This window comes from Sciurus vulgaris (assembly GCF_902686455.1).
Source record: "Sciurus vulgaris genome assembly, chromosome: 7".
In the NCBI taxonomy this organism is placed as follows: domain Eukaryota; kingdom Metazoa; phylum Chordata; class Mammalia; order Rodentia; family Sciuridae; genus Sciurus; species Sciurus vulgaris.
The window spans coordinates 89,028,948-89,052,834 of NC_136467.1; the positions used below are offsets into that span (position 1 = coordinate 89,028,948).

A 23,887-nucleotide genomic window follows, 5' to 3' on the forward strand; every position below is an offset into this window, starting at 1 on the left:
CTCTGTTCTGATGTCAAAGTAGCACAGGGAGTTTCTTGGTTGGCAGTAGAGAGACCTTTTTGTCTCCAGGGTAGGCCTAGGAAGGATTTGGTAACAGGTGGCAGTTTGTTTCCTCCATGCCAAGGAGGGAGGTGGTGGGAGTTACCTTTGTTTTTTGTCCAGAGAGCGCATCACTTCTGTGGATGCAAAGTGGGCAACTGGACTCCACCATTTGAATTGAGAGAACACCAGAGAAAATTATGAAGTCTCTAAGGTGCACTTAGAATAAAAAGATGCAAATCTTCTCCAGGAATTCACGATGGCCCATCTGGTTGATCTGGCTGCCAACTTTCTAAGGCAAGGGCCAACTGCATTCAATAAAGCCATCTTTGGATTAAGCCCTGCATAGAGATGATTGATCTTCCAGACTTTCAGGTGAAGCTTCCCTTGAAGTACCAGCAAGTCTTCTTGGAACAGTACAGCTGCACAGTAAAGCTGTTTCTTTTCTTTTCCTAGCACTGGAAATGTCTTGCTAACGTCAATCAGTTGATCCTTCACACATGAATGTGAGAAGCCGAAGCCCCATTGGGGCTGCCTCTCCTATGCTTATGCTAAACAATAAAACACTTCTGTCTTCCAGAAATCTCATGAATCTACTTTGATTCAGAGTCAGAGAGAGGTAGGCCCATGTAGGACCTAAACACCCTTCAGGACATTGGAGGAGATTCTGGAACAGCAGTTTGTTTCAGAGAAACTTGAGGCCACCTCTGAGCTCTTCTGGGGTTGGGAGGAAACCACACCTGGACTTTACAGTTGAACTGGGTGATAATGGGGCAGTTGATTTCTCTTCTGGAAAAACTCTTTGCAGATCTGCAAGATCCTGGAAGCATCCTGATGGTTTGGCATGGTAAGATGAGTTTCATTGTATCTCATCATCTCTGTATTGTAGCAACTCCCACACCAAGTGTATTGGTAACTCCCAGTCGGAAGGACAGATGGTGATTATTAATTACTGTATATAGTTAACATAGTGAGATGAACTGCATGAACTTACAGAGAAAGTGTTGATTTTGATTAAAAAGAAATCTAGTAATGGAGTACTATTGTAACAAAAAACAAATCCCTTGAAACACCAGTTTCTTTAGGGATCCAACACAGAAATAGAGTAAGTAATATAGTTTCTCTTTGAAGATTTCTTCATCAGCCCTGTGTTAATTCCTTGCCAGTTCTACATGTGCACATGACTTAGAGTGCAAGGGTTGAGTCCAGTGGGTAGTGGTATTGGAATCAAGTTCAATGCCTTTGTTCATCTTGGATGAGCCTGAGGATGCTTCATGACTGCATGCAGGCTGGCTGGGTGGGAATGACAGGGACTGGGTGGGCTCATGAAGATAGAAAGAACTGAATTGTGGTTGTTTAATGAGTTCTCCTTTTATTAATACATTTTTGATAATCCCTGAGTCAAGGCATTTAATTCCCTTCTAAGATATAGTGTTAAAGTGAATCACCATACAATAGACTTTTACTCTGTATAGCAAATGTATTTCAAGGGAATGAACTGAACCACAGTGCAGTTGAATTAATGTAAAATAAATGTTCTTATGAGACTCCTGTTATTTTTTGTAGGTGAGATGATTTTCTGAGATTATGTATTAATGCATGATAATATAAAGAGAAGCTTTTCTGATTGAAACTTCTGTGATGATTAATTGGCCACTTAGTCAGAAATTTGATTAAAGTACATAATCACAAAGAGATAAATGTTAAATATTTTATTTTAACTTGAAACACACAAACGTACATTCATTTCCTAATATTCTTGATGAAAGGCATAGTTTGCAGTTGGCGTTATGCTTCATTTTCCTTGCATAAACTTCACCATAATGAATCATTTTTCTTAATTTTAATGTTTTTTTCATAAGTTGTATTTTTAGTGAAGCAAGAACACAGTGGAAGCATCTGAGTATAGAGTTCTAGATATTTAGGATTTCCCCCTGTGTAATTATATGCTCACTTTTGGTTTCACAGCAACACAATTTTTAGAATTTTGCATTTATTAAGTTTTTCTAAGGCATTCTATTCCATTTTAATAGGACCATCCATCTTTCTTTCTGTACCATATATCATAAGCTTATGCAATAATATGAAATGAAGCATGCCATTATAATTTCAAATACGACAGCCATAAAATACTTTGGAATGAACACATCGAATGCTTTGCAAGCATTCAGACAACGGTGAGAACAGAATCCTGTAGATACCAAAGAACGTTTGGTGTGCCACAGGCCTCAGTTGGTATGTTTCCTAGGAGGGAATTGATGGCTGGAAATCTTACTGCAGGGGAATGAAAGTGCATATTTGGGATGTCAACTTGTTGAATGCATAGTGCATTACTTTACACATACAGCTTGCTTTGAGATTATAAGAATTGTGGCATGAATTCTGAAACTAAATCTGGTTGATGTAAAATTTTTCTATATGAGTGAGGTAATCATAGTCTCACATAGTCTCAAGTGGAGTCTGTATGCAGATGTTTACTCAAGATCAGATTTACACTATCTGCTGCTGCATGCATCTTTCTTTTAAACCAACAACACTAATTTAATTACAAGAATAGCAGCAAATAGAAAGAAGAAGAAAAAAAAAAAAAAAAAAAAAAAACAACACAAACTGGCTTTCTAGAGCAGGTCGTTACCAGAAAAAAATTGCTTCAGGAAAATCCAATTCCAAGTTATTTTAGAATAAATTTAAAGAAAATCAAAAGGAGAAAAAAATAATAACAGGAAAGGAGGGAATAATAATAGAAAATAACTTCAGGAAAATTCATTCTTAAATGAGTTCAGAATAAATCTGAAGCAATTAAGAGGGAAAATAACAGGAAACAACATTAAACGGAGCTCCACCTAGCACCCAGAAGATTCTCTTTTGCAGGAGCTGCCAGTGCCTCAGCTGGCAGTCACTTGTGCTCACCCCTCATCCACTGTCTGTCACAGGCCCTTTTAGTTACCCACTTCAGATCCCAGAACATCTTTTCATCACAACCTTCAATTCCCAAGCCTCCTCTGTGCTTAAATGGTGGATCTGCAATGAAACCCATGGTTCTAATTTGTCTCTTTGGTTGTAAAGATCCCTCCACTGAACATCCGCAACAGTGATGTCTACACCAGCAATAGCTGCCATCTTTGGGCACTTGCTATATGTTCTTGGTACCAGGCCTCTTTACCTGTTACCTAAGTTAATCTCTGAACTAGATGCCTTCATTCTCTAGTATGGAGCTGTTTTCAAGGATCTAAGTTCTTGTTATTTGCTGTGAGCAGGGCTGGTCACACCACAGTACTCCACAAAATTTGTCTTGGGGACAGTTCTCATAATCTTAATGGAAGGAGCTTGTATTTAATACTTGGAATTCACTGGCAGCCTGTATCTGTAGAAAATGAAATACATTTTGGTACTTTATGTTGATACTTTATACTCTTTTAATAAAGTTTTTTTTTTTTTTTTTTTTTTTTTTTTTTTTTTTTTTGCTAAAGCCATGTACTTAGAAATACTCCAACTCAGGATGTTTTCTTTCATTTTCCTATTTAATTTGATACTTCTATAGTTATTAAGGTGCTCATTATATGCAAACTAGACTTTTTTTTTTTGTATTGAGCATGATCTCAGGAGTACTTTACTACTGAATTACATGCCCAATTCTTTTTTTGTTGTGTTTTTTATTTTGAGACAGGGTCTCACTAAGTTGCTGAAGGTCTTGCTAAGCAAGGCTGAGGTTGGCTTTGAACTTGTGATCCTTCTACCTAAGCCTCCTGAGTCACTGGGATTGCAGGTGTGAGTCACCATACCTGGCTAATCTAATTTAATTTTAATTAAAAATTATCTAGACAAATCTTTTATGAATGTTTTATTAACATAAAATAACATAAGATATAATAGTCTAAATTTATTTTAATTAACACTATGACCTAGTATATATTCTTCTTATAATGAATAGAAATAATAAGTCCTTTTTCTTACTTCTCATGTTTTTTTAGGCTTCAGAAAATTTCATTAATGAGTCAGTATCAACAAACCTGCTGTGGACCAAAAAGGTTTTTTTTTTTTTTTCTTAGAAGATTGATATATAAGAAAATTTTTACTCTCATATCAAAGCTAGAGTTTTTAAACAGAATCAAATTAAGGCATTTAGATACCTGTTAAGTATAAGTTAAATGTCAGTCAAAACAGCACTGCTAAAATGGAAATCATTGAAAACATGTTGCTTCCCCCTGAAAGTCATACATTATGACCTTTGCAAACCTGTTATGTGTGTTACTCTGGCAGAAGAAACTAGTTGGTAACTAAGTGAGAGGTATAGAAAGAGTTTCCCACACACTGTTTAATACACAGTGCAGCACTTCTTATTAGTAATAAGGAGAAAGAGAAGACTAATGGAAAGAAGCACAGAGACCTGCCAGGCTGAACTCCCCAATAACTGCAGACCAATGCAACAACCTAGGCCTCAGAAAATATTATTTATGATTTAGAAATGAACCTTTGTTGGACCAAGTGGGAAAGGTGCACATGAATACTTCTGTAGTTGAATGACATTAGAATTATCTAAGAGAAGCAAAAACTAAGCTTGAATTCAAGCCATTGCTTCAAAAACTGGGAGGATACAGCTTTCCCTTCCCAGGCAAGAAAAGTCTCTGTTTTCTCAGTTTACACAGTTAATCCTACCACGAGTAACAGATTTTCATTTGCTCTCTACATATAAAAAGTATTTTAAGAATGTCAGATGACTGCTCTCTTTTGGTTTTCCACTCTTCTCCTTTCAAAATGTCTATTACTGCTTGTGGGTGGGGAAGAGGAGTTGGAAACCAAATTATTAATGCAACAGAATACTTTGTTACCAATGGTACAATCTTGTAAACATTTACTCAGATAATTTTAAGAAGTCCTAATCTTTAGGTGAATGTATTTTTGATTTTTATTCATTTATTGCTTCTATGCAACCCACAAATATGCCAAGTTCTGCTTAATTCAGCCCTGATACATTTTCTTTGTTCCAGGCAGGAAGTCCTATGTTTTGCTGTTGAACCTGTGATAGTGGCCTAAGGAACAATTGGTAACTTCAATCTGTGCTCCACAAAAAACAAAACAAAAATCAAAAAATGTTTCCATCACTGTTTATGAAAGTGGTATGTTTTTATTTTGCAACAATCTAGCACTCAAAAAAATGTTATTGATGATTTATAAAAGAACCTTTCTTTGATAGAGCAAAGATAGTGGAAATTCTTTACAAAATTATAAATGCTGTATATTTCCACATAACTCCCCATTGGAATGTCTTAAGAATAAAATAAAAAGAAATGTAATTTATATATTGCATAAAGCACTCCTATATCCTGTGAAATTCTTGTTAGGGGACAAGTTCAATGATTGTTTTATAAATTCTTTATAATGTAGGGAAATTTTTTGCTTCAAAGGATAACTATGTGTTGTTTAGTTATTGGATCCAGTTTATTAAAATTTGATTTTATGGGGCCCTGCACCTTTCATGGTTTTAGCTATTTTACAACTCTGTAAGTTGTAGATAACAGGTAGCAATGCAAAATAATTTTTGTCTATAGACATATAAATAAATTATGTCTAGTGGAGGTTCAACTGGCTTATTTCCAATAGTATAGAAAAAAACAGGTTTGCTTCTATTTGTACATCATTTCAATTTTCCTGATCTTTAGATGTCTTTGTTCTTTGGTATTTGAATTCATTGTAACATCTTACAACAAATGTTGTAATGACTTAAAATTTTTTAAATGAGTTGAATATAATGATTAGCATTTGTTTATTTTCTATCTGTATCAAGATTTTACTTTGTTTGGAAAATTATTCTCAATAAAAATATAAAGGAAAAGTAGGATTTTGAGTTTGAAGTTTTGAAATCAATTGTAGTTAACTGCTGATCTCACAGGTGGATTTTCAGCTTCTTTTTTTTTTTCTTTTTCTTTCTTTCTTTCTTTTCTGGTGCTCTATTTTACGCTTCTAACTTTCATTCAGTAACCATTTACTTTTTTAACTCCTGATAACCTTAAAAAAATTTTTTTTTTGGTATTGATAGACCTTTATGTTATTCATTTATTTATATGTGGTGCTGAGATTTGAGCCCAGGGCCTTTTTTGATGAGTAGAAGATTAATGCAACAATTGACAATGTAAATCTGTGCTCCCTAAGATTAAAACACAGAAATAAGACTATCAATTTTTAATCACCATTGAAAAAATGATATATTTTACTTTGGCAACAATCTAACCCTCAAGAAGCATTAATGATTCCAGCTAGTTGGGAGGCTGAGGCAGGAGGATCACAAACTCAAAGCCAGACTCAGAAACATAGTGAGGCCCTGTGTCAAAATAAAAAATAAAAGTAGGGCTGGGTATGCCTTTTGGTTCAATCCCAGTACTGGAAAAATATTAATGATAATTTATAAGAGAACTTTGTTGGATCAGAGGCCTGGAAGCTCTCAAGACAATTATAAGTAATATATATATTTTCACATACCTCCCTTTTGGAAGTTTATATTTTCATTGAAACCATTCATAGGAGCCATTACATCATATTCAAAAGAGACATTTCATGATATCCAAGAAATAAAAACAGATTTTTTTTTTTACTTACTGTGCCCCACCAGAGAGCATCTGCATACGTAGAAAACTCTTTATTTGCATCCTTTTCCACCAGATAGACAAGGAAAGATGAAAATATAAGAACCAAAAATCCTATGTACCAAGCTGTGATTAATTCCTAGATATAAAAGGAATGAAAGAACTTTTAGAGGCAAAAAACTGAAAAAAGGGGGAAAATCTATGCATAATTCCACTCACTTTACTATTTCTTGGATATTTAGGATGTTCTTTAAATAATCCACTACCCACTATGTCCCTAAATTGCTTTAACTAACTTCTGAAATGACTAAGTTTGCTTGTGATAGGTTGATTAAATATTACAGTTATCAATAAAAATGTTTCAAAAATTTTGTTCTAAAACTCAGAAAACAAATCTTACCTTGCTGTGTGCATAAACCACTGAACCTAGTAATTTCCAAGTGCCTCCCCTCCGGTCCATGCGCACCATACGGAGGATCTGTAGGAAACGGAGACTTCTGAGTGCGGACGTGGCAAAAATGTTACCCTGAGTTTTTGCAGAAACAACTGCTATTGAAGCAATAAGAACAATGGTATCTGAAAAAAACAGGTTGAGAGAGCCATCAGTTGCATGACATTTTTATTTCTCAAAACAATAGTTCCAAAAGGTTCTCTTGGATCTGTTTGAAGCACAAATAAACAAATCTTGAACCCTAGTTTTGCCTACAGCTACTTGGGTTCCCTGATAATTGAAGGGTGCAAAGGCAGAGAACAGGACCTACCTAATGTTATGTTCTGACTTTTGGTCACTTGGTGCTTTACCCATGGAATTTTGAACTACATACTATGTAACCTTTAATGAACTCGACAATGACCTTGAGGAAGTTCAGTGTTTCCAGAAGCTGGGGGTCTGCCAGGCAGTCTTCCACACCTATTAGTATTCTTGTCTGCAGTAAGGAGCTCCTACATCAGCCCCCAATAATGCAGGTCCCTGTTTAATGTGGTAGAGGCATCACAACCCACCCAGGTGTAAAAATGCTGCTTACTTGGTATAATGTCTCTTATTTTTTTGCCAAATAGTTTGTATCTTTTTTATGTCCCAAATTCCTAATGTTGTGAAGTCTGCAGTTTTGCATACTGCTAAACAAAGGTCTAGACTAAGCTGAATACTCAGACTTTCTCAATACAGTACTCTTTATACCTAGTCTGTTAGTGTATGAAAGTCTGATGCACAAATTGAATAATATCACATTTGTTACAATAGAGTACATCATTATAAACACTGCATTGCATGAGAATGGATGTTTAATATTTGACATGTTGACTTTTGGCTTAAAGATATCGGCCCTTTTGTAAGCAAAAAAGAGACAAAGAACAGCTAATGAAAGCATAGAAAATATAAAAGAGGACTTAATCACTCCCTGAGTAAATACCTGAGTGATGTGAAATAGGTTTTGAAGTGGTAAAATGAAGTGGGGATGAATGACCTCCTGCAGCTATTTTAATTCCTTAGCTTGACCTTAACATCTTCAAATAAAATTTCTTTCCTGTTTCAAGAGGGTTGTGCATGACTGCACTTCCACTCTCCAAAGAAAGAGTTCCACTTCAAGGGTGTTGCATTTGTCATGTTTTCATGATTCTCAGGATTGGCTCTTGTCTGAACATGTATAATTCATTCAGCTCATCCTTCTACCTGCACTCAGAAACATCTGGTCTCTTGGTGCCAATTGCCAAGATCTTCTGAATCACTCTGTGGGTGCCCCTTTTTGGGCCAATGCATGGAGGAAGAGGGTCTGTGATTGACAGTGCATGCATCAAAGGGCTTTCCCAGTCAGATCTAAACTACATAATATTGTGGGTAGATACCAGAGAGTCCCAAAGGCATCCTTGAGTTCCTGCTCTAGGCAACTGTTGGAAATAAGAAGGAACTAAATGGGTTGATACAGACATGGAGAATACATTTTAAAAGAATAAAAGTCCTTTTTCTTTGCTAATGACATGATCTTGTATGTAGATGACCCAAAAAACCTACAACAGAAGACTTCTAGAACTGATGAGCAAATTCTGCAAAGTTACAAGATATGGGTTAGATATGCAAAGTCTCCCAAAAGCTCGTGTGAAACAAGAATTTTCAGAGGTGAAATGATTAAATTATGAGAGGCATAATCTAATAATTGGATTAATCAAATGATATGGATTGACTGGGTGGTAACTGTGGGCAGATAGGGTGGGGCTGGAGGAGGTGGATCACTGGGCGGTTTGACTTTGGGGTTTATATTTTGCCCTTGGTGAGCAGAGCCCTCTTTCCACTTCCTGGTTGCCATGTTCTGAGCTGCTTTCCTCTGCCATGCCCTTCTTCTATGATGTTCTGCCTCATTTTAGGTCCAGAAAAATGGAGTTAAACATCTGTGGATTGAACCTCTGACCATGGGCCAAAACAAAAATTTCCTTCCTCCTCTACATTATTCTTGTCATTCTTTTGGTCACAGTGATGCAAAAGCTGATTAAAAAAACAAGATCAACATAAAAAAAAAATCAACAGCTTTCCTATACTTCAATAATCAATCTGCTGAGAAAGAAATCAGGAAAATTATTCCTGTTCACAATAATCTCAACAAACAAACAAACAAACTTGGGAATCTAACCAAGGAGTTGGAAGACCACTATAGTGAAAACCATAGAACATGAAGAAATAAATTGAAGTAGACCTAAGAAAATGGAAAGATCTCCCATAGTTATGGATAAGCAGAATTAATATTGTCAAAATGGCCATACTACCAAAAGCAATATACAGATTCAATCCCATCAAAATACTAATGACATTTTTCATAGAACCAGAAAAAAACAATTCTAAAATTCATTTGGAAGGATAAAAGATCCAAAATAGCTAAATGGTACTGAGCAAGAAGAGCAATGCAAGAGGCATCACAATACTTTATCTCAAATTATTCTAAGGAGTTATAGTAATAAAAACATTATGGTATTGGCCTCAAAGCAGTTATGAAGGCTAATAGAATAAAAGACACAGAGAAAAATCCACATAGTTAAAGTCTTGTCTTACTTGACAAGGTGCCAAAACCATATGTTGAAGTAAAGATGGCCTTTTTAGTAAATGGTGCTAAGAAAACTGGATATTCACATGCAGAAGAATGAAACTAGATCCCTAGTTCTCACCCTGCAAAAAGGTCAAGTCAAAGTGATCAAAGACCTAGGAATTAGACCAGAAACACTGCAACTGCTAGAAGGAAACAGGTTCAACAGTCCAACATACTGGTGTAGTCACCGACTTTTTTCTTAAAGTTCAAGAAATAAACCAAGGATTAAAATGTGGAATGGCATTAAATCAAAAAACTTCTACACAGCAAAGGAGTATTAAGAGAGAGCCTACAGAATAGAAGAACATCTTGGCCAGCTAACTCCTCAGACAAGGGATTAATATTCAGAATATATAAAAAGCTCAAGAAACATAACACCAAAATGCCTTAAATAACCCAATCAATAAATGGGCAAAAGAAGTCAACAGATATTTTTCAAAAGATGGAAAACAACCAACAAATATTTGGAAAAAATGTTCAACATCTCTAGCAATCAGGGAAAGCAAATAAAAAACTACACTGAGATTTCTCTAACTCTAGTTACAATGACAGTCATCAAGAATATAAATAATAAGAAATGCTGGGGAGGAGGCAGGGAAAAGGTGTATTCATGCACTATTGGTGGGTTGACAAATCAGTACAAACACTTTAAAGCATTAGGGAGAGTCCTGAAAAGACTAGGAATGGAATGACCTAGCTATCCTACTCCATGTTATTTATCCAAAAGAACTAAAAGCAGCATCTTATAATGTTACAGGCACATCAGTATTTATAGCAGTGCAATTCACAATAGCCAAGTTATGGAATCAGCCCTGATACCCATCAATAGATGAGTGGATAAACATATATACACAATGGAGTTTTAGTCAGCCAAAAAGACAAATAAAATTATGGTATTTAATAAATGGATGGAACTGGAGAATATCATGCTAAATGAAATAAACAAGACTCAAAAAGTCAAGAGTCAAATGTCTTCTCTCATATAAGGGAGCTAGAGGAAAATAAGGGGTGGGGAAGAGGGTGGTTAATCCCATGAAAACAGAAGGAAGATCAGTAACATAGAGGAAGGGGATTGAAGGGGAGGAAGGAGGGCAGGAAAAGGGAGGAAGTATGGAGTGAGATTGACCAAATTACGACAGGTACATAAATGAATATACCACAGTGGATTCTATCTTTATGTATATCTATAAAGCACTAATTAAAAAAAAACTGTAACTAAGTAGGATACCAGTAATATAGAGGAAGGGGAACAGGGAGAGGGAGGAGGGCAGGGAAAGAGGAAGTACGAGGGACTGAGATGTAGCAAATTATATTCTATGCATGCATGAATATGTCAAAATGAACTCTCCTATCATGTATAACTATGATGCATTAATAAAACATTTGAAAAAGCCAGTTGCAAAACAGAATATATGATGTGATCTTATTAAAACATTTGTATTAGTATATGACTAGGAAAAACAAATGAGAGTATATACAGATTATTACCATTCATTATCTGTAGGGGTAGAGGGTTAGGGTGATATGTAGAAAAAAGGACTTTTCGCTTTCCACATTATTAATTTCTGTAGTGTTAGAATTTCATAACAATGAATATATCTTTGGAAATTAGAAACAAAGTTAAAGAGTTCTGTGTAAATCAACTCATGGTTTTCATCATTTGGAGGAATTTATTCCTGAGACTAGTGACTTGCATACAAAAAAGGGTTTTTTATATGGCCTGCTGGATATATATGTGTGTGTGTGTGTGTGTGTGTGTGTGTGTGTGTGTGTGTGTGTATCAGTATATATGTGTACACACACACACATATAAAATCTAAAATTTTATTGTAATATTTCAGCCTCCCAATCATACAAAGGAGAGAAAGAATTAAAATACTTCATTTACAATATCAAAATATTTGGAACAGTAGAAATAAGTAAATAGCTAATAGAGGTGCAGAAAATGTAGCACTGAAAAATTACTATTGTGCCTGGCATTTTTCTACAGTTCTAAGACATTATCTTTCTTAATCCTTATAAAAACCTAGTGAGTTAAGCATTCTATAGGTCCACTGTGTAGATTAAAAAAAAAAGAGGCATACAAAACATATATTGTATTATTATTTTAAAATAAACTTTATGTGATAGATGCAAGAGAAGAGTGCTATGAAGTTAATTCATTAGAGAAAAACTATATAAAGTAAAAGAACAATGTTAGAGACAATTTAAGAAGTTATTTCTGTAGTGATTCATAGTCTAAATATCTGAAGTCACAGCATATGCAGAGGTAACAACGGATTTGATTTAATACCCTCATTGTAATTCAGATCAGAGAAAAAAGTCAGAGTTCAGTAAAATGAAAATCATAGATGAGCACCCAAATGGCAAGTAGTGGATGCAGGTGCAAAAATGTTTCCAGTTGGTTCCAGTCGTCTACTGAAGGTTTGCTATCAGTAACACCTAGAGTATTTCCTAGGCTAATATTTTAAAAACTATGAGTAACCTTTACTTTTGTGTTTATATATTTATTGATTTTGTGGTCTGATACTTTAAATAATACAGGTATGAATCACTAAACACTTGGATCCCAAGGACCTAGAATACTCCCTGCAATGTGAAAGTCATAGAATGAGTTTAGATAGCTTGAGCTTTGTTCTCTTACTACATCTATGGTTTAATAACTGGGGTATCAACCTAAAATAAATGTACTAAATAGTACTAAATTTTACTGAAATGTAAGTTATGGTTATTATTCATTAATATATAGAGTACATATATATTGAATTGGGAGAGTAGGTTACGATGTGAAAATAGTTAATCATCTAAAATATTTTTTAAATGTAGGAGCCTTGTGTTTTGTGAGGCTATTACATTTTAGTATATGGCATAAACTATAGACAGCCCTTGCAGCTCATCTACTAGTCGATGCTTTTTGTAGTACACAACTTCTATTAGAAAGCTCTCAGCTTCTCTGAATGGCTTCCAGTTCATTTGTTTATCTATTTATGTAGTAAGTAGTTAACAGAGTGGCAACCATTATATTAGACTCATGTTTAAAATGATCATTCATCTATCTGACCATTCATCAAGTCCCTGCTATGTACCAGGTAACATATTAAATGTTTATGTACTTCAGTGGTTCTGGAGAGGTACAATTTTGCCTTCCAGGGTCATGTGGCAGTCTGAAGACACATTAGGTTGCTCTAAGTGGAGGGGGAGTTGCTACTGGTATTTAGTGGTCAGTGGCAAGTGTTATTGCCGAATAACCTAGAATGCCTAGAACCATCCCCAGAACAAAGAATGACTCAGCTACAGATGTAACTACTATCAAGGCTGAGAAACCCTGATATACGGTATTTCATTTAATCCTTCGGACAACTGTATGTTGCAGATAGTATTAAGATTATATCCTTCTGGGGCTGGGGTTGTAACTCAATGGTAGAGCGCTTGCCTAGCATGTGTGAAGCACTGGTTTCAGTCCTCAGCACCACATAAAAAAAAAAAAAAAATAAACAAAATAGACTTACAAAAAACCTATATCCTTCTCACAAATGGAGAAAGTGAGGCTTGCAGTGGTCAAAAAATCAAGGCCCAGCATCCATAAGCCATCAGGCTGGCCCTTACCTGACTCCAAAGCTGTGCTTTTAAGAGTTATACTGTTCCACTATGTGGATAAAGAGAATCCAGGGCAGGATGAATTGGGGGAAGAGAAAAGAGGAGGCTGTGAAAGCAGGTGGAAAACAAATCAAGAATAAATTGTTATCACATAAAGCATTCAGGGAAGAGAGAGTGCAGGGAGAATAAAGCAGAAATAAAACGATGCTAAGAACAGATGGTACTTTTATAGATGTATCAAGAGAAAATGGGGCCAGAGAAAGAAATAGAACTGCTAATAAATAAGTAGGAGCACTAAATTGCATAAAAATCCATGCAAACCTTGAGCCCTAAAGTCTGCCTCTTCCAAAGGAGACAGTAGTGAACAAGTTGAGAAATAGTGAAGAAACAGTTATTGATTTTAAGCAGCCCAGAGGAAATGTGAAATACAGTCTTGTAAGGTATTAAGAAGTAGACTCACAAACTTACTGAATCACTTAGAATGATTTCTGGATGAATTTTTAAGATTTGAGGAGACTGCAAAGATTTGAATGAAATAAACACTGTAATGATATTTAAGACACAGGGATTTTGAAAGAGCTTATTATTAGACTTCACTGGAACTTTGTTTGAGTATTATTTAGTCAGCAAAACCAATTTGAATGGTTTTGATCACCATGGACCGTATCTAAAAGTATTAGTTGCTGAAATACCAAAAATCTCTTGTTATAAGGCAAATTCATAGCAAAATCCACCTATTGTGAACCTAAGGATTGGGTTAAAGCAAGGCTGGTTGTACACCTGAACTTGAAAGACTCTGTTTCACTGCCACAATTATACTACATAAGGCATCCAGTGGAATTAAATGACAGTGGAAAGAACTAAATCACAAGGATTGTAAAAAGCTTGATTGACCACTTTTAAACTAGTAGTTAGTAAGGGCAGATAAATTTTCTAGAGGTCAACTACAAAGAAGATATGCCTTGATTCCTAGAAACTATCATGTGTCAGTGTTTTCAAATTTTTTTTGTGTGATTTATTCTAGAGTCTCAGAAAATTTTCTCGAATTTCTCTCTTGCACTTTTAAAACAATTATTTTTTATTTGTTCTTTTTAGATATATATGGCAGTATAGTGTATTCTGACATATTATACATACATGGAGTATAACTTCCCATTTTTTGTGGTTGTACATGATGTGGAATTTCACTGGTCATGTATTCAGATATGAACATAGGAAAGCTATGTCCCATTCATTCTACTGCTTTCCTATTCCTATTCCTTCTCCCCTTCCCTTCATTTCCCTTTGTCCTTCTTGCAATTTAGATTCATTTTATTCTGTTCTTCCTTGGAAAATCATAAGTGCAATAAATATAATGTTTCCCCAAACTATAGCTCTTCTCACACTTTCTTTATGTTCCAGTTCATTGAGCTATTTTTAGTGGCCTCTCAGTTAGATAAACTTTGAATAATTTCAATGAAATGTATGCTATGAAAGTAATAGTTGTTACAAAATATAGAAACACTACAAATAGGTATAAGATGGGAAGTGTATGTACTTAACCAACCAACTTGCTATTAATGAACTTTTAGTCTACCATGAATTTTGCTATTAAAATGATGCTAAAATGAATAGGGCTGTGCATTTTTTAGAAGGATAAATTCCTGGAGATGGAATTGTTGGTACATTCAGAATTGTGACAGATATCAAAATGCCCTCAAAAAACTGCATTAATTCTCACAAACCATGTATGAAAATACTTCTCTTTTTCCTTGATAATGAAAAGGAATGCTCATGCTAGAAACGGTAGTAGTAGTAGTAGCTAAAATTTGCTGTTTAGCATGTTCCAAGAATTTTCATGTATCACCCAGGACATTATAAACCTTTAGCATTTACCAATTTGATAGGCAAAATTAGATAGGCAAAACTATTCCCCTTATGCCCCCCCCCTTTTTTTTAACAGATTCCTGGATTTCATGTTATTTAGAAATCATCTGTCTTCTCTCTAGTTCAGGCTATGTTACATCTTTCCTGGCCATTTCTACAATTTCTAACCTGGTCTTCATCTTCTGTCTTCCCTTTTTAAAACCATTTTGTATTCTACTGCAGATTAAAATGTTAAAATGGTCACTATATAATGTTTCTATAATACCACTATGTGGAGAATTGATTGTTTATCAGAGAGATTTCTCTCATTAAAAAAACCCCAAAGTTCCAATACCTAGAACCAAGTCAAATTCTGCTGTCATTCAAAGTCTACAAAATGCTATTGCTCTGCCTAGAAAGTGCTTCCCTTTGCTGTCTGGTTAACTTGTATTTGCTTCTGGAACTCAACACAACTCATTGAAGAAACCTGTTTTCACATCACTAGTGCCCAGAGTTCCGAGGTACCCTTTAGTTGTAACACTGCTCACTGTTGTTGTAGTAGTCTATTCATTTCTGGTGTCTTTTATAGTAGACCATAAGAAACTGACAGCATGAAGAAGTGCTTTATTAATTTTCTTGTACCATCACTGCCTAACTTAGTAATTATTATACTACAGTTGTTCAGAACATCTCAAATGGAATTATTTGATGACTTGTTTTGTTATAGTAATAAGTAAAAAACCATAATATAATTTTTTTTTGCATTTTGCGGTTGTGAATCTAAGCCACAAATATGGAAAAATTAAAAATTCTCTGTGTTATAAAAACCAACACAGACTGAGATACAAAAAATAAACTTGGAAAAATTTTTAATATATATGATAACAGATAAAGTGTTAATATATGAAAAAGGTGATAAGAAAACATGGTAGAAGAAAATTGTATAGAAGGCATAAACACAAATTTATCTTAGGAAGAAGTAAAAGTGGCCAATAAATATATAGAAGTTTATAGTTTCTAGTTTTGAAATTTAAAGTAGTAATAAGTTACCATTTTACTCTATCAAGCTAACAAACTTTAAAATCATGTTAATATCGGAAAGGAGGAGAATAGAAAGTTCTTTCATGAAGATTTTCTATAATGATAAAGTGTCTTTTTTCTTCTTTCTTTTTTCTTTTCCTTTTGGTGTGTGTGGGAACAACTTGGCATTATTTGCCAAAGGTATTAATGTGGATATGTATTATTTTGGTAATTTTAATTCTAGGAATTTATTCTAATGAAAATTTGTAGATGCCAAATAAAGGTATGCATCAGCATGCTTTATTACACTATTATTAATAATATAATAATTAGAACCAACTTAAATTTCCAATAAAAGTGTATGAATGGAAAACAATATGGTTTTTCTTTTTCAGAGCAAGGACTGTAGAGTTCTGCCTGAATTCTAACCCTCTTATTAGCTGGGCACTTGAGTTAACTGAATCTCTCTGGCTTACTTTTTCTGTAAAACAAGGGTAAATAAAAGTAACTATGCTGTTTTGAGAATTAAACGTGCTAACACATAAATTTTTGCTAACTTATTATTACTATGACAAAACATCATGGTTTATAAGAATATTGATGAGATGAAATGTTTCCAATAAGTCACTGTTTAAGAGAATTGATTATACAACAGGATGCATAGGATGATTTCAATTTTACCCCTAAAATGAATTACATATTCTTATAGTACATATAAGAATGAATGCTGTAAGTACACATTTTTTCATGTTAATGGTGATTATCTCTGGGTGGTGGGATGATGTAAAATTTAGTTTTTTTTTTACATGTATGTCTTTTGCCCAAAATTATCAACAGCAAGTTTGTACTACTTTGTAATGAGAAAAGGGAGAACTATTATTTCTTTAAATGAGAAGCTGTGGTTCTGAAGGTTAGCATTGGCCAAGGTAATTTAGTTAGTCAGTTGTGGGGAGTGAGAAGGGAAATAGGCAACACTTTTTGAGTACTTCTGATATGGGAGGCCTCAAGGGTCCTCAGTACACAGACTCTATTTCATTACTTCTCCATAATTGCCCTTCAAGGAGGCAGAGAGGTTATGATTGTGGAGTTCATGTGAGACAGCACAGGATTTCCTAGTTCTCTCCTTTGCTAATTGTTTGATCTTAGGTCTATAAATCTTGCTGAGCCTTGGAGTTCTCACCTATAAATAGAGAGTAGAACCATTCTTCTTATAGGGCTATGGTGAGGATTAAATGAGATAATACACATGAAGTCCTTAGTCTGCTTTAGTGTGCCTGGCATCATGTGAACTTCTCAATTAAAAAAAAAATTATCCATATTTGTATCTACCTCTCCCTACACTTTTATACATCTGAAAATTGATACTAAGAAAGTTCAAGAATCTTATCCGAAGTCATTTAGCTAGAAAAAGGAGTCAAGAACAAAACTCATAGTTGTCTGATTCCAGAGTACTTGCATTTCATTCTCTTTTGGTAAATTTCACCTAAGATAATGACCAGCTAATAAGCATGTAGGCCAGCCTCCAAGAGGTGAAGTGTTAATAGAGAATGTGATTACTTACAAATGGTTATTACTCAAATAAAAATTAGTAAAAAATTTATAATTAACACATTTTTATATTTTAGGTTGTCCCAATGGGACATCAGAATGGTTAATCTGTCTCGCCTATGTGGGACCACTTCTGCAAGAATTTAGTTTTGTCATGTCCCCTGGGTATCATGTGGCAGATGTTATACTACCAACAGAGCAGCAGGGTAAGGAGGAATTGAAAATTTGTGGTCCTATTATATTTGCCTATGTATAAATGATTCTAACCCCCTGAAAGAAACAGAGATGTCAAGTATGGAAGCATAAAGAATATTAACCCATGTGTGGTTTAGCTATCAGTTCCACCATTGTCTAGGTTCGCCACTGCTAATCTCTCAGGGTTGTTTTCATACTTTAAAATGAGATGGAATGAACTGGAAAGTGGCAAGGATCCTTTCTAAATATGAATTTCTAGAATTCTAAGTGTATATTCCTTATTTTTGACACTAGTTGAATGATAAAGCATCAGCAAGAGTGTTTTGTAAATAATTTTTCTCAAATAAATGGTAAGACAATTCATTCATTCATTAATTCATTCAGTCATTAGTTCATTCAAAAAAAGTTTCTGTTGCATGTCTGCTGAGAGCCAAGCACCTGGAGGAGGGCAATGAATAAAGAGAAAAGTTTTCTGCCTTCCTGAAACTTATGTTCTGAAGGGCAAGGATGATGTTGAACTAATATATTGAGTAGTAACAAGGGCCCTGGAGAAATACAATGAAGAATGAAGGAAGCAAGTGGATCTCTCTGAGTTGGAATGGTCAGAGAAAACATTTCAAAAGAGATGACATTTGAGCTGAGATCTAATGAAGTAAAGGGGTGGCTGTGACCACATCTAAAGGGAAAATGGTTCCAGGCAAAAAATTCAAAGACTTTGAGGCAGACGCACCATCTGTGTGTTTAAGAAGAGGAAAGATCAAGTGAGCTTGAGTGGAGTGAGGAAGGGGAAGAGTGGGTCAGATCATGGAGATTTTGGTAACAGCTTTAGATGTACCTTTTCTTGCTTTCTTTTTGAGACAGGGTTTTACTATTTTGTCCAAGTTGGCTTCAAATTCATGACCCTCCTGCCTCAGGCTCCAGAATAGCTGGGATTATATACATGTGCCATTCTACTCAGCTAGATGTCCTTGTAAGTGTGATAGCAGTCACGGACCGTTTCCGGGTAAAGTCAGAATCAGATTTGTATTTTGAATCATGGGGATGTTTTAGCTTTTGAAAAATAAGCATACAAAGCATTAGAAATAAAGTCAGCTTTACTAGTCACAAATTAAATCATTAGTGTGTACTTAAAATTTAAGACACATATTATCTTCTAAAACATAGACCTTAACACTTAATTTTATAGTAAGAGATAGAAACATTAATACATAAACCTTGACCTTGACATTTCCTAAGGCTCTTGAAAATAACTTCTCATCCTGTATGTTTGACTTTAGAGTATGTCACCTGATTCTCCTTTAGGAGTTAATCATTCAAAATGATGAAATTTGTGAAACTGTAAAGGTAGAAAACACTCCTTCATGTTTCAAATCATTTACAGATTTTGGGTCTTGCCAAGACCATACCCATCTCAAGTGGATAATATGTTGATTCTCAATCAGCAGGTTCCATCATTAGGAGCTCATGATGGCTCCCAAGTACATTCATTTCTACTCAGGACACTGTTAGCTGAGGACATACAGAAGGAGTAGCTGTGTCTGGGTATGTATAGCAGGAGTCAGGCATTTCATCTGCTCCTAATCTTGACCCTCTCAGATTTGTATTGTACAAGATCATGTTGGTTGCCTTATGGAAACAGATCAGGAAGGGGCTGGATGCCAGAGAGGGAGCCAAAAAGTCAGTTAAGAAGCCACTTGCTGTTGTCTGGTCAGAGGGTGAAAGCAGCTTTACAAAAGTCAGGAGAAAGTGGGTGGTTGGATTTAGGACATGAAATGAAGATGGAGAGGTCAAGATTTTTGGAAGGACTGATTGTGAGATGTGAAACTAAGAAGGGAATCTAAGGTTGACTTTGGGGTTTGGGGTCTGAACAACCTATGAACAAAGTGCTGTTTTCCGAGATGGAGAAATTCTGTGGGTAGAGAGGTAAGAAAGGACTGCTGTTCCAGGGGCAAAATTATCAGTATGTTTCAGCATTGAGATGCCTACTAGACATCTGGTAGATGGTGCCTGAGGTTGCAGTTCAGGGGAGAGGTCAGGGCAGCAGATTCAGGCAATAGGTTTTTTATCACCCCACTCTCTTTTGCCCCCAGTACTGGGATTGAACTCAGGGGTGCTCTACCACAGCACTATACCCATGGCCCCTTTTTAGGGTTTTAGTTTTGATGCAGGTCTAACTAAGTTGTCCAGGTTGGACTTGAACATGTGCTCCTCCTGCCTCAGCCTTCTGAGTAGCTGGGGTTACAGGTGTGTGTCACTGCATGTAGCCAGGCTATATATATATATTTGATGCTCAGAATAATCCCACCTAATATCAGTGATCAACTGAAACTATTGCTTCAAGTGTGATTCAAACATTTAATTTCAGATGTGTGTTACAGACTGGAGGATGTAAGGAAGCTGTGTTTCTGTATTTATAACACAGGAAAGAATGTTTGTCCCCTGAGAATCATTGTGAGTGAGTCAGAGGCAAACTTATTCTCTTTAAAGCACCATATAGCATCCTGAGCAAATTACCTGGGTGTAATTCCATCAGTCCTCAATAAATCGAAGGGATGAGAAGTCATGTACACTTCTCAATGATTTGAAACATGGTTTAGGACAATGACATGGCAGCTGTACATTACATTCTTTTATACAGAAAGTACAAGACAGGCTTTCAGAAGCAGCAACTTTGTACTTCAATGTCCTCCTTCAGTGTCCAGGTGTTTAAAATTTTCTCTTAGTATTTACTTTCATACATACCAAATGACAAAACTATAGTCAGTTTTGATTCCTAAGTAGAGCCCTCAACTAGTATTTGACTACAGAGTTAAAAAAAGATTTGGATTGCTACCAGTGAATGATCAAAGTCGAAACTTCTACTGGAAATCCCCTAACAGTGTATGATGAAATTCAATGCTTGGCTATCTCATTCTCAGGGTCATAACCTGAATGTGTCTACACCAACAGGCAAACAATATCACAAAGGGTTTAAATTTACAGTAAAACACAAATTCCTCACTTTTAATTCTCCCGTTTTGCACTTGCACTCAGCAGTTGAATAATTAGTGACTCTGCATCTTGGTGGCCAGTCGTGTTTAGTAGTGTTGGGATATGTAATATTTCTTTGAGAAACTTGACACTTACTTTCAGGTGACATGCAGGTTATGATTAATCATCACCTACCATTAAAAGTTTTTGAAAGAATATCTTCAGGAAATTCTTTGATGAGCTGCTATTAGGGTCTTGCAATGGAGGGGCCACTTGAGCTCAAACGCCTCTAAGTGAAGGGAATGTATGGATGGGAATTTATTTCTAAGCATAATCTGGGGAAATTGAGAATTACCTGGTTCACCTGGCTCTCTTAATCTTTTCCAATGCACATTTCTTATTTTTAGAAATAAGAAATAGATACAGTTTAGGCACTCGGCTAATCCTTTGGGATAAACACTGGGGTGTGAAAATGGATTCTTCCTTCTGTGAAGAATGAAAAGATAGTGCTTTAAAAGAAGTTAATTTGAGTAAATACAAGCAACAGATAAATACTTGGCACTCCTTATAATTTTGAAAATCCTACTTGCTGCCATTTGGCAACAGATAGGTTATATCTACTTATTTTTAATGTGATTATTAACCAAATAGATCATGGTTAATTATACATTAATGTTCCATCTTTATTTATAAAATCCTTGCCAAGATTTTCCATCTTTGACACTGAAGGACAGTTTTTAGAACTTTCTAATTTCATAATTGCTTTCATGCACTACTGTTTATGAAACCTACAAGGGTACTACTGTTCTTATCTGTGCTTAAAAGGAAAGAAACTGTCTCAGAGAGGCTTTACAAGATAATGCAGAAAGTTGCTTCCAGAAACAGTGTTAGAATTCCTGGTAGCCAACCCCTGAAGCAATAGCTCAAGACTGAAATATACTGTCATTAAGAAATCCTAAAGCTACGAGGAAAAATCCTCCTTTGGACACATTTTTCATTATCAATTCCTTTCCTACCATTGTGAGCTTTTAGAATAAGACACACTCTGTTTAAAGGAGAACAAAAAACAAGGTTTATTGGAAACATGTGATAATAAACCTAAGAATCCTTTATAAGAAGACTGGAGATGGCCTAACGGAGTTCAGTACCACTCAGGAGCTGGACATTTTCCCAATAACTAAATATGGAAAAGTAGAAAGAAAACGTAATTCAAAAATAGTTTCAGATGTGCACATTTTAACATTATGATTGGTAAACACTCCAGAAAACCACAGAAACTTGATAAGAAGTGGATTCTTAAGTCACAAGATGGCAAATGTCCTAAGGATTAGCTACAGTACTTTGATCTCCAAATTTCAAGTGCAGATTTGGAGTCTGTAGTAGGGGCTAAAATCAAATATTTAAAGCATTTTGCAAAAGACAGAAGTGAAAAATAAAATGAGAAAAAGACTGTATAAGCAGAGAGCCTATTGCAAGAGTCTGAAAGTGCCAAATAAACACTTTATTTAAAAAATCACATTCACAAGACCAAATTAGAGAGTTGAAGCAATTAGATTACAAAAAAGGAGGCAAACATTATTTGCCTGAAAACTCCTGATGACTGAGGCGAAGTGAAGGTGCTGTTTTTCGCCTTGCACTGCTTGGAAAGCTGCCACCAGCTGTTCCTTCATTGGCTCTTGCTGACTGTCCTTTCCACACTGTGCTTCTGGGGGTTGCGATGGTGGGTGGGGGGAGAGGTTCTTCAAGTGAGTGCCTAGTAGCTGACAATTTTCTAATATTCCAGTTCACCCACTACACGTTCATGTGGTAGAAACTGCTAGGACCTGAGCATACACAATGGAAAAGTGTTTGGAGAAGGGACGGAGGGTGTGCACAAGAGAGATGCTCTCCGTCTACACAGGGTGATAGGTCAGGTGGCAGAGAAGACACCAAAATGTGCAACCACAGTCATGGTTTATGACAAGTGTTATGACAGGAGAAATTCCAGGAACACACTCCAAGGGCAGTTAGAGTCAAGGGCCAGGGAAGTCCTCCTAGGAGAAATGTGGGTCAAGCTCTAATTAACAACCAGTCAAAAACAAAACTTCAAAAATCCTCTAAGTAACCCAACATCTTTTAGGTACAATACACACCATTCCTATAATATAATGTTATGGTTTGGATGGAAGGTGTCTCCCCAAAACCTCACATGTGAGACAATGCAGGAAGGTTCAGAGGAGAAATGACTGGGTTGTAAGAGTTTTAACCCAATCATTGAATTAATCCCTGACAGGATTAATTAAAGTGGTAGGGTGTGGCTGGCAGAGATTGGAATTGGGAGGTGGTTTTGGGGTATATATTTTTTATCTGGAGGGTGGAGACTCTCTCTCTCTGCTTCCTGATGATGTGAGCTGCTTTCCTCTGCCACACTCTTCTGCCATGACATCCAGCCTTACCTCAAGTCCCAAAATGAAGCCAGCCTTCTATGGACCAAGACTTGTGAAACTGTGAGCCCTCAAATAAACCTTTCCTCCTCTATAATTGTGCTGGTCAGATCATTTAGTCACAGCAGCAAAACAAAACAAAGAACAACAACAACAACAAAACCCAAAAAACAAAAAAACTGACTAAAACAAATAATAATATAATAATAATAATAATAATAATAATAATACTATTATAACAATAATAGTAATTGCAGTACTGGGGTTGAACCCAGGGGTGCTCTACCACTGAGCTACATCCCAGCCCTGTTAAATTTTTTTTTTTTGACACACGTTCTCCCTAAGTTGCCCAGGCTGTCCTCAAACTTGCCATCATCCTTTTCAGTCTCCTGAGTAGCTAGGGTTACAGGCATATGCCACCACTGCATCTGGCTTCCTTTTCCTTTACTTATGTCTTGGGATCCTTCTGTAGCTACAAGAAGATCTTCTTCCTTATGTTCCATTGTGTAGATGAAACTTGGTTTATTCAACTATGATGAACATTTACAATAAATGGACGGAGTTATTAGGAAGTGGGATTTCTGGGTCAAAGAGT

At 35.7% G+C, this 23,887-nt stretch overlaps 1 protein-coding gene across 4 annotated transcripts in view; it reads right to left on the bottom strand.

Moving 5' to 3' along the window:
- The window catches only part of KCNQ5 (potassium voltage-gated channel subfamily Q member 5), a 519,052-nt gene that overhangs the window by 84,945 nt on the left and 410,220 nt on the right, over nt 1–23,887 (bottom strand). For all 4 annotated transcript variants that reach the window (XM_079146517.1, XM_079146514.1, XM_079146515.1 and 1 more), the window contains exons 4-5: nt 7,021–7,196; nt 6,634–6,759 (exon numbers count right to left, since the gene is read on the bottom strand). In XM_079146517.1, coding sequence (XP_079002643.1) covers nt 6,634–6,759; nt 7,021–7,196 — 302 coding nt within the window. The remainder of the gene's footprint in view (nt 1–6,633; nt 6,760–7,020; nt 7,197–23,887) is intronic.